This window comes from Eschrichtius robustus, chromosome 3 (assembly GCF_028021215.1).
Source record: "Eschrichtius robustus isolate mEscRob2 chromosome 3, mEscRob2.pri, whole genome shotgun sequence".
In the NCBI taxonomy this organism is placed as follows: domain Eukaryota; kingdom Metazoa; phylum Chordata; class Mammalia; order Artiodactyla; family Eschrichtiidae; genus Eschrichtius; species Eschrichtius robustus.
The window spans coordinates 146,796,972-146,809,044 of NC_090826.1; the positions used below are offsets into that span (position 1 = coordinate 146,796,972).

Below are 12,073 nucleotides of genomic sequence, written 5' to 3' on the forward strand. Positions count from 1 at the left end.
AGCTGTAGAGACACAGCCTAGTGGATTATAGGACCAAAGGCAGTTTATTTATTTATTTATTTTTAATTAATGTATTTATTTGGCTGCACTGGGTCTTAGTTGCGGCATGTGGGATCTTTAGTTGCGGCATGCGGGCTCTTAGTTCCCTGACCAGGGACTGAACCCAGGCCCCCTGCATTGGGAGCGTGGAATCTTAGCCACTGGACCGCCAGGGAAGTTCCCCAAAGGCAGTTTAGAATCAATCTTCTACCAAAAAAAAAACCAAAAAACCAAAAAAGCCAGTTGCTGACACCAGACACTATACACATGTCATTGACTGAAATAAGGGATTAAGGAGAAGGCCACAGTCTTCTAACCTACTGAGAATGGGCTCGTAATGGGACATTTCGTCGAATGACCAGTTCCTTTCTGCTCCAGATGTCAGTTGGGGGAATGACAAGGTAGCAGTTCTAGAAGAGTCCATGGTTCATTTTACACTTGGTCAAGTTTCCCCGTGGAATTGTCATTGCTTCATGTTAAACTTTATATTCTTTGTTTTGCCTTTTTTCTTTTTAAAAGACTTTGTCCACAGTAGGTGGCAAGGTACTCAAGTCCTTTTCACACCTGCTCTGCTATCCTTTGAGCAAACCCAGCTCGCTGTGAGGGGCATAGGAAGGGAACATGCCCATACTTACTGAGCGCACCCCGGAAACATTTTCTCATTGACTCCTCACAAACTTGGGGTAGGGGTTCTCTTTACAGATGAGTAGACTGAGGATTAGTAGCTGGGCACTCGCTCCAGGCCCCTCTGGGTGAATCCAGTTCTCACACCAAGGTTTGTGAATGTTCTGTTCCCTGAGATTAAACTTTGGCTCTTAGAGAGAACCGCTCAGCTCAATTGCAGTTCTCCCTCCTCTCGTCACGTGAGTGTCTTTTTACCCCTAAATATATCCACTGGCATCTCCTAAAGCCGTTCTCCTACGTAACCACAATTCCACTATTAAAAACAGAAGAAAATTAACCATCATATGTTCGTATCCTCTCATTTCTACTCTCTATTTCAGATTTCCCTAATGGTCTCATGTGTTTGATAACTATTTTTTTTCCAACCTGGGTTTGCTTAAGGCTCACACATTGCATTTTGCTTTTATAACTCCGGAATTTCTCTTACTCTAGACCAACCTGCCTCCAATCCCTTCTGTTCAGCTCTTGTTTCGGGACACTGAGTTTTAGAGGGACCAGACCAGTTTTCTTTATAACCTTTTTGTTGACACTTTACCTGGCAAGTGTCCTGCAAATTGAAGATTTTAAAAGTTCTTTAAACCAAAAATAGGTATTTTCTAGGAGATGTGTTGCCAGATTGTCAGATGTTGCACCTGATATATATCATTTTCTGTAGCTAATATATTTTAAAAGAATCTTTATTTACAAAAATAAGGCAGCTGTAAAATGTTAGAACAATTCAGAAATACAGTTGGCCCTTCGTATCCACAGGTTCTGCATCTGCGGATTCAACCAACCTTGGACTGAAAATATTTTTTAAAACAAAATTCCAGAAAGTTCCAAAAAGCAAAACTTGAATTTGCCAAGCTGGCCAACTATTTACATAGCATTTACATTGTATTAGGTATTATAAGTAACCTAGAGATGAATTAAAGTATACGAGATAGGTTCTTTGCAAACACTATGCCATTTTATATAAGAGACTTGAGCATCCTTGAATTTTGGTATCTGCTGGGATCCTGGAACCAATCCCCTGCGGATACAGAGGGATGACTATATATGAAATATAAAATAAGAGTTCCGTTTGATACCATCACCATGTCGCCCTGAGATAACAGTCATTTTGGTGAACTTATATTTTTTTCCCATTTGTTTATTTATTATAAAAACTGATCATCTGTACACATTGTTGGGCGGTTTACTTTTTATCTCACTAACTGCGTTGTGGATTGTGTCCTGTCAAATATGTAGCTGAGATTGTGTTTAGTAGTGCCTGGGATAAAAGTGCACCAAGCCAGCCACATTCCTTCCTAGGTGTTCAAGGCGAGACACACCCAAATGTAAAGTGCCCGGCCCAGGATGAGAAATGTGACTTGTGCCCACAGAGCAAATATTTTTCTCTCTTTGAGGCTCTCTAGCTAATATAGGAGTTGAATCTTGGTGTCTTCTGCCCTGTGTTTTAGCAAGTTGATGGAATGTGGGAGGAGTAAAATCTTAAGGACTCTGTATTTCAATTCTGATACTCTTTTTTTAAATTTTTCTTTTCTGGGTGGGTCCCTCCATATTTTTTTCTGCAGATACCAGGAGATCATCAGGTTGGCCTACCTTGCAGGCAAACATGATACTCTGCCAACATAAAGTGATTTAGAAATGTTAATCTATTTTACCAAGCCCAAGTCTCTAGCATATGTATTTTAAGCCATCATAAAACACGAACCTGTCACGCTAAGGAATGTGCCGAGGGCAGGCATCAAAGACTGGCTGAGAGAGTCTCAGGAGTGTGCTTTACTGTGTTGTAGGGTTGTGTCCTGACAACCTCTGTGAGGCCTGGGGTACTGACAAGGAGTGATTTCTAAATATTGAAGCCATTTTACTTATTAATGCAAGAATTCCTACAAGTAATTATTCCTGTTTGTCTATCCAAGTGTCAGGGGGTTCAGAGGTAATTCTGTGGATAAAGGGCATAAAGGCTGCCTGACTTAGGGAATCAAATGAACAGAACAATCATATGAGCAAGAGATAGTCCTTTGCGCTTCATGGAGAACAGAAAGTTGAACAGAGAGGCCGTGTGGACATTTCTGGCTTCTTTGGAAGATAAGTTTAACGAGCCTCCCAGTGAGAGAACTGCTGGCACAGGGCGGAATGGTAAAGCCGCTTCTACTGTTGTTGTTTTGTTCTCGTGTTGTCCATGGCAATAATGTCATCGCTACCATTTGGTGGGACGTCTGGGTGTCAGTAAATCTCGTTATTAGTAAGTTAAATTATCTGTAATTTGGTGATGGGCTTTTGCATCAAGAATTCTGTAAAGGAACAGAAAGATTGTAGGGTGGCTCCCCACATCTGTCTAAATATCTGGTGAAAAAAGGATAGAGTTGTGATTTTAAGTGCATTAAAAAAATTCATGTATTAATTTTTTTTGAAAAAGGAAAGTTGCTGAGTAGTTAGTCATTAATTACTAATTTATAATTATAAATGCATATTCACTCCATTTTCTATCATCCAGTAATAAAGTAAATAAGAAGATAAAGTAAATAAGAAAATAAGTATAAATATTAAAATAAACGGAAATAATGTTAATGGAAGTAAAGAGGCAGTGTTGCAAAGAGTGAGGAATAAGATAAGATTTTTAAGTTCAGGATCAGGAAGTTGATTAAATCATTGAACCCCACTTTTTTTCATCTCTAGAATAGGGATCGTACAATCGACACCCAGAGGGTTGTTAATGAGGCTGAAATGAGATAATATATTTAGAAGTTAAAAAAAAAAAAGTTCAAATTCTACTCCTGCTTTCTTGAGCAGACAGGCTTGTGCGATGAAAAAAAGCATGTGAATCGAAGTCGCATAGACGCTGGTGTGAATTCTGGCTTTGCCGTGTGCATTCTTAGATGAGTTCTTTTAATCTCTCTGAACGTCAGTTACTCTAGCCATAAAGTGGATCTTATCATATCACCCTTGTAAGGTAAGGTCAAGTGCACGGGTTAGACCAAGGCGCTTGGGAGCAACAGAGTCTGCTGGCTCTTGAATCTGGACATTCATCTATCAGGGGCATGTGCTTGTGTGTGTGGAATATGTGCCGCCTGGAGCTTCCCTTCCAGCTGATGACCTTGCTGCTGCTTTTCTGTTTGCAGCGACCCTCCAGAGCGCCACGCCGGGCATGGACGCCTTTTTCTGCACCTGGAGGAGCACGGGTGCTAGTGTCATCGCCCAGTCACAAAGCTGCTAAGGCCATCTCAGGGGCGTGGGCGTCAGGACAGGAGGGCAGCATCCGAGGGCCACAGAGCCATGCCTTTCGGCCTGAAGCTCCGCCGGACCCGGCGCTACAACGTCCTGAGCAAGAACTGCTTTGTCACCCGCATCCGCCTGTTGGACAGCAACGTTATCGAGTGCACGCTGTCTGTGGAGAGCACGGGGCAGGAGTGCCTGGAGGCGGTGGCCCAGAGGCTGGAGCTGCGGGAGGTAAGCGTGCAAGCGTGGCGGGTGGATGCGCCAGAGCTCAACCCCAGGGACCAGCTGCCTTCTCTTGGCACCTGCCAGGCTTTTCAGCCTCAGCCTGGTTTCGAAGCATCCTGTTATTCTTAGCACGGCCTAGATCTTAACACCTTTCAGTGGATGCAGAGACCTGCTCTGATGTTGTGAGAAGCAGGGACACCCCCTAGAGTTTGCACGGGGCACGGGCTGGGGGTGGCAGCTCCCCTTTGCTTTCAGCCCATGAGGAGGTTGTAATGAGACTCTCCTCCCCAAAGCCATTTACTCTCTTTAAAACAGTCAAGTGGGTAGCTGGGGTTTTGGCATTCCGGCTGCATATCAAGGAGAAAACCACATAAGGGGTGGATGCAGCTGCTTTTTTGTTTGTTTGTTTGTTTCCATATTTTCCTCTTCAAAGAGGGAAAAGAGGAAAAAAAAGAGCATTTAAAGTGAGCATGACCAGCGAGGCTTTTTTTGAGGGAGCTTGTAAAATGGGGGTTTTGTTCCTTTTAAGATTCCTCATGACCTTGTTTTCTTTGGGCTTTAAGCAAACCCAGGGTTCACCATTAAGACAGTCATGTTATCTCTCTTTAGAAGAGATTCTTAGAGCAATGTGCCCTTTGTAACCAGCAAGCCCTGCTTTTTTTTTTTTTCAGTCTTACAGACATTTAGGACAAGGGACTTTTGAGAGAAACCCCCTCAAGCATTTGTGTCTTGGGAGCATATCGCATGTGGCATATGGGCTGGTAGGTAAGGGGGTGTGGTTGAAAGGTTGCCAGTGCTGAAATGACGGCAGACCCCTGAGAGTCAAGCCTTCCCGAGGGCAAGGAGGAGCTCTGTGATTGTCCTGGGCCCTGTGACACCATTGCCCAGTTCTCAGGGTGAGGCAGAAGAGGGGAGCGGTCCCTGTTGAAAGCGATCATGTTTGATCTCTTTGCTCACCTCTCAGGATCCACCCTTTTTGCATTTGCACAAAGGAGTCGGGGTCAAGGAAGGTCTTCCTCTCCGCTTGGCATCTCCCACAGGCTGTCTCTTATCCTCTGGGGGACTGTTTCACCTGAGCACTTCTGTTTCCTACTGGTCTTCGTGTTTATACTTTGGTTTCAGTGTTCAGGCCTTCCTTTGACATTTATCTTCCTGTGGAGGAGATTGTCCTGCCCAACAGGTATATGTAGCTCGGTAGCTGACACAATAAACATGTGAAATGTTCTGACCTTGCTGGTTGATAGTTGGCTCTTTTTTGCTTCTTGATAGCACATTAGGGTGCACGTATTTAAACATATGCGTGTGTATCGGCATAAAGGAAAAACCTTAATGCTGTCGTCAGTTGGCCAAGAGGCTGGTCTAAATTCTCATAAAAATTTTCATTATAGATCATTAGAAAATAGATGCAGTGGTTTTACTTTTGAATATTCCCAGTAACTTAAATGAGAATAACTAAGTATTCTTTGCATGCATTAGAAGCAGTATAGTATGTGGTTAAGTAGTTGTAAGTGCAGGCTTTGGAGTCTTGAACTTGAGTTCAAGTTATGGTTCTATCACTTACGAGGTAACCTTGGAAAAGTGATTGAACTTCTCTGGAAATCAGTTTTCTCAGCAATAACACGGGAATAGTGATACTCACCTCACTTACCTTACAGGGCTGTTGTAAATATTAGAAGAGATATAGTATGGCAAATGCACAGGGCTGTGTCTAATAATGTATAATTGTTCCAACATGAGAGTTTTGAAAACCATTTTTTCATTAAAGAAAGTACTGAACAACTGCAATGTTCCAGACACTGTTTTGGGACTTGGTGAAACTAAGATAAATAAGTTGTAATTTTTCCTTCGAGATATGCACAGACTAGTAGAGGAATCCAGCATGTGAAAACCAGCTAAGACTGAATGTGATCCACACTAAATGCAATGCAGGGGCTGGCCTGAAAGGCAGTGTGGCTCTCCTTAGAGCTCTGCAGTGCACAGCCTTGCTGCACTGAACACCGCAGCCCTAGCTAGGGGAGAGGAAGCCTCGGTGAAGTATGAACAGAGCCCTCGCATTTTGAACAGGGACTTGAAGGATGCCCGGGACTTCAGTAGGTGGAAAAGAAGGCAGGTCATTCTGGGCATGGGGAACTGGATTTTTGAAGATCTGTGGATGTCCATGGATCAGGCACCATTCTGGGCGGCTGATGAGGCATCTCTGTGACTCACCAGGTAAAGCCAGAGGGTAAGGTGCAAAGCGAGGGGTGTCTGGAGATGTGTATGATAATGATAATTAACGTTCAGCAGAGTATTGTTTCTCTCAGTGAGAGGGCAGAGGTCAACCCTGGATTATCCCACAACTGGGTCGTCACAGAGGACAAAGCAGTGAAGTCCAGATTCTCCTGCCAAGTGTGTGTTGCAGGGTGATTGATCTTCTCACGCTAAGATGGGCTTTGCGTTTAACGTTGGCTTTATTTTGACAGGCTCTAAACAGGTGCATCCACGTTAGAACAAATCACTTTCTTTTTTGGTTTTATGCTTTCATTCTGTGACAGATCCCATGGAAGGTATTGGCCTTTTGTGAAACAGTCCTATAGAAAGTCCTCTTGAACTGAAGGATGAGATAGAGCAGTGTAATACTTTGTTCTTCATTTGCCCAGACACACCTCAAGGAGGCATGCATGCTCCACCCAAGAGCAGAGGGGAGGGTGTGCACACAGGGTCTGCCACACTCACTTGACTTTGTATGTGGGTCATTTTTCAAATAGGGCTGATGGTGCTTTAGAGAAGAAAGAAAAAAATTCATCTAAAACACAATGAATTGTTTAGTCTTTATGAAGTTTTGGAAAGTAGAGTGTGGTGAATATTTGGCTTTGCCATTAGACGTTTTCTGTAGTTTAGATGTACCCTAAACTTGACCGTAGATTTATATTAGGAAAGGAAAATTAATTTTGATTTAATTTTTGATCTACGTTAATTACAATTTGTGTTTTATTAGATAACTTAAAAATAGATGGTAGGGAATTCCCTGGCAGTCCAGTGCTTAGGACTCCGTGCTTCCATTGCAGGACACAGGCTCCATCCCTGGTGGGGAACTAAGATCCCATAAGCTGCATGGTGTGGCCAAAAAAAAAAAAGATTGTATTTTTTAAGGCCGTTTTAGGTTTATAGCAAAATTGAGTGGAAAGCACAGAGAGTCCCTTATACCTCCTGTCCCCTCCCCCGCAGGCTCCTCCACTGTCGACACCCCGCACCAGAGTGGTCCATTTGTACAGTCAATGAACCCACATTAACACATCACATGCTCAAAGTCCATAGTGTAGGTTAGGGTTCACTCTTGGTGGTGTACATCTTGTGGATTTTGACAAACGTATAATGACGTGTGTCCATATGGTAAACTCTTTTTTTAATGTAATAAACTGATTTCTTAAACAAATATTATACTCAGACATTAATTGAAAAATATACATGTTTCAGTGTTAAACACATATTCCTCTTCCAACAAAATGAAATGTCATCCTGAGTCACCCTGGGTCACCAGAGGTCTCAGTTGACTCTCTGCTAGTATTTGACCGTGTCCTGTATGACTTCATCCTCCTGTTACAGAATGCAGGTTCATGTGCTCGATGCGCAGTGAGGCCAAACAAACCGAAACGTCCGAGTTTGGAGCAGAGAAAGGTTTGTTGCCGGGCCAAGCAAAGGGAACCGGGGGCTCGTGCTCAGAAATCCCTGAACTGATACGCTAAACGTTTTCAGGGTCAAATTTGGTTTTGAATGCACAACTGTGCTGCCATTTCATATGGCATCCAGAGTGCCCAGGCCGGGCTTAGTCAGCAAACACAATCATCCCCTGGGGAAGCAGAATATGACAGGGTCCCTGCTCCCAGAAACCCTGGAGTTGGGAGAATAGGAAAAACAAGAAACAAAACAAAGAGAACAGCCTGTGCCGAGGTACAGAAACAGGAAAGAACATGGAATTTTCAGGGAAGGGCAGAGTGCAGTTTGCACAGATCTCTGTGTGTGTGTGTGTGTGTGTGTGTGTGTGTGTGTGTGTGTGTAGGGGTCATGGAGGGGAGGATAGGAGTGTGGGTAGGTAGGTGGAGTTTGCTTTTGAAGGGTTTGATGTACTTGGCTAAGAAGTTTTAACTAGATCCAGTAGAACATTGTTTCTAAAATGTGTCACAAAAATAATTAAAATAATCACCACCTTTTAATGTACCACATGTTGTGCTGAGCGCCTTTCATAGATCAACTCATTTAATTCTCCTAACAAGTCTGTCAGGTGGCTACTCTTGCTGTCCCCATTTTATGGATGGGGAGACCACAGTGTAGTCACTGGGCTGGCTCAAATTCAGGTAGACTGACTCCACCGTTCTAATTCCCAGGGATGTGTAGTGGCAGAAAAAGGGGCCGTGGTAAGATGCTTTGGGAAACAGTCTCATAAGTTCTGCAGTTAAAAAAATAAATGTGTTAAGCTCAGTGTTTCACAATTAATTTAGCCTTCTAGTAAATACTCTTTGAATCGTTTGGGGAATAAAACACTGCCTGGAGATGGAAAGCCATAAAAAGATTTCAAGGTGAAGCATGACATGATCACCTTGTGTTTTAAGAAAAGAACCAAATAGCTGAAAAACGATGGGGATTGGGTGACAGGAGGAACAGAGGTGCTAATTAGGTGGACATAACAATAACCTGGCAAGAGGAAATAACGTGAACCACTTAAGAAGAAAAATTTTTTAATTGTTTTAAATAAGTTCGGAAAAAAAATTAGGTATGAGTTTCTGGCTGGGAACTCTATTTAAAGGAAGAGACGCGGGAGATACAGGAGGCTCAGAAAATTAGAATTCTGATAATATAGTTACAGTATGTTTGGATCAATGGATTTCCTCTTCCCCAAATGAAATCTTAGGTAGAACTTCAATATGTAAAATGGAGCTGCTCTGTTTGCTGAGGGGATGGATAGGGTATCTGGAGCCCCATCTCCTTGTGCCCTTCCCACACATGCCCCAACATGGCTTGAAAAATCATTGTCCTAGATTAAGAGAGAAATAGCTAAAACAATGTTGCCTTATGACTAATTCTTATCTTTGAAAAATAAATACATGGAGAAACAGCAGAGTTTAGTGGCTAGGAATGAGAGTTTGGACCAAACTGTCTGAGTTTGAATCCTGGCTCTGCCACTGATTTGCTGTGTGATCTTGAATAGTTACTTAACCACCTCGTGCCTCTGTTTTCTCATCTGTGGATGAAGATGGTAATAGTAGCAGCCTCCATAAGTTGTTGGGAGGAGTAAATGAGTTAGTTTTTGCAAAGTTGCCACCGTATCTCAGTGCTGGGCACATAGGAAGCACTTAATATGGTGGTCTCCTCTGCAAAACACTACTCAGGTCAGACAGAGAAAGAGAAATATAGTATGTTATATGCGGACTCTAAAAAGAAATGATACAGGGACTTCCCTGGTGGTGCAGCGGTTAAGAATCTGCCTGCCAATGCAGGGGACACAGGTATGAGCCCTTCTCCGGGAAGATCCCACATGCCATGGAGCAACTAAGCCCGTGCGCCACAACTACTGAGGCTGCTCTCTAAAGCCCATGAGCCACAACTACTGAACTTGCTCACCTAGAGCCCGTGCTCCGCAACAAGAGAAGCCACCACAATGAGAAGCCTGCGCACTGCAACGAAGAGTGGCCTCTGCTTGCTGCAACTAGAGAAAGCCCGCGCACAGCAACGAAGACCCCAACGCAGCCAAAAAAAAAGAAATGATACAAATGAACTTGTTTACAAAACAGAAACAAACTCACAGACTTAGAGAACAGAACTTATGGTTATGGGGTGGGGGGAAGGGTCGGGGGGAAGGGATAGTTAGGGAGTTTGGGATTGACATATACACACTGCTATATTTAAAATGGGTAACCAACAAGGACCTACTGCATAGCACAGCTCAATAATATGTAACAACCTAAATGGGAAAAGAATTTGAAAAAGAATAGATAACATGTATATGTATACCTGAATCACTTTGCTGTACACCGGAAACCAACACAATATTGTTAATGAACTATACTCCAATATAAAATAAAAAGTTTAAAAAAAAAAAAAAAAAGACACCACTCAGGCTGTCTAGACCCCCTACAGTCCCTCCAGAGTCTGGGCTCTCACCCTTTTGTAAGTCTGCTCATTCCATTTTTAGATGGCTTTGATCATTAGAAACTATGATCTTCCACTGAGCCAAAATCTTTCAGTTCCTTGAACAGTTATTAATTTCAGATTGCACTGCCCAGTAGGATAGCCATTGGCTACATGTGGCTATTGAGCGCTTGAAGTGTGGCTAGCTTGAACTGAGATGTGCAGTAAGTATAACATACACAGCGGATTTTGAAGACCTAGTATGAAAAAAAGTTAAAATATCTCAGTCATTTTTATAATAGTTACATGTTGGAAGCATAATATTTTGAATATACAATTTTATTTTATTTTTTAATTTATTTATTTTTGGTGCATTGGGCCTTCGTTGCTGCACGTGGGCTTTCTCTAGTTGTGGAGAGCGGGGGCTATTCTTCGTTGCAGTGCACAGGCTTCTCATTGCGGTGGCTTCTCTTGTTGCGGAGCACGGGCTCTAGGCATGCGGGCTTCAGTAGTTGTGGCACGTGGGCTCAGTAGTTGTGGCTCGGGAGCTCTAGGGTGCAGGCTCAGTAGTTGTGGCACATGGGCTGATTTGCTCCGCGGCATGTGGGATCTTCCCAGACCAGGGCTTGAACCCCTATCCCCTGCATTGGCAGGTGGATTCTTAACCACTGTGCCACCAGGGAAGTCCCTATACCATTTTAAGTAAAATTTTTTAAAGTTAATTTTACTTCTTTAAATAAAATTTATTAAAATTAATTTTACTTCTTTGTACTTTTTAAATGTAGCTACTAGAAAATTTTAAATTAAATATGTGGCTCAGGGACTTCCCTGGTGGTCCAGTGGGTAAGACTCCGTGTTCCCAATGCAGTGGGTAAGACTCCGTGTTCCCAGGTTCAGTCCCTGGTCAGGGAACTAGATCCTGTGTCTATGCCACAACTAAGAGTCTGCAGGCCGCAACTAAGAGTCTGCAGGCCGCAACTAAGAAGCCTACATGCCGCAACTGAGTCCACAGCCTGCAACTAAGAAGTCTGCATGCATGCCGCAGTGAAGATCCCACGTGCCACAACAAAGACCCGGCACAGTCAAAATAATAAATAAGTAAGTAAGTAAGTAAGTAAATAAATAAATAGAACAAAGTAGTGTCAGCATAATAATTTTTAAAAATTTAGGTACACATTTAAAAAAATATCTGTCTCACTTTATATTTCTACTAAACGCTGCTCTTCTAAGAAAAGCAAGGAGGCCATGTTCATAGTAATGAGGAATATAAAGAATTCCAACAAAATGTAAAAATATGCTAGAATTATTTCCTTTAGGGATAATCGTGACTCTACTTTTAATTAAAAAATAATAAATGGAGGCGGGATAAATAATTTAACACAGGTATGTGAGAATACTCTTCATGGCTATATTCTATTCCAGGTAGAGAACTGTTGTTTTATTAGGAAATCCAGCACTTTGGGGAAGAATAAATTTGATAACTCTTGGGCCTCTTCTAAGGCTAAACTAAGAGCCCTGGTTTTTAAAGGAGCCTAAAAAAAAATCCATAACCATTTCATAGCGTTGGTGATTATCCTCTAAGTTATTCCCCTTTTCTTTTGCAAATTTATATTTTCATCTGTACTGAGAGCTGATTTATCCAGAGCTATCAGTTATGGTAGAAATGTCTCACATTTTGCTCTTTTCATAATGGCTAGAGCTTACAAAGATACAGAATCTTAACATGCATTTCCTTTCATCAAAGTAAAGCTAACCTACATTAAGGACATTTCTATGGCTTGATTTTATGTTAATCTTTTGGGAATTGGAAATTTAT

The 12,073-nt window shown here is 42.3% G+C and overlaps 1 protein-coding gene across 1 annotated transcript in view; it reads left to right on the forward strand.

Moving 5' to 3' along the window:
• Positions 1–3,900: 3,900 nt before the first annotated feature.
• The window catches only part of PTPN14 (protein tyrosine phosphatase non-receptor type 14), a 109,281-nt gene continuing 101,108 nt past the window's right edge, over positions 3,901–12,073 (forward strand). The window contains exon 1 of the mRNA XM_068541436.1: positions 3,901–4,158. Within this exon, the coding sequence (XP_068397537.1) occupies positions 3,985–4,158 (174 nt within the window). The 5' untranslated portion in view covers positions 3,901–3,984. The remainder of the gene's footprint in view (positions 4,159–12,073) is intronic.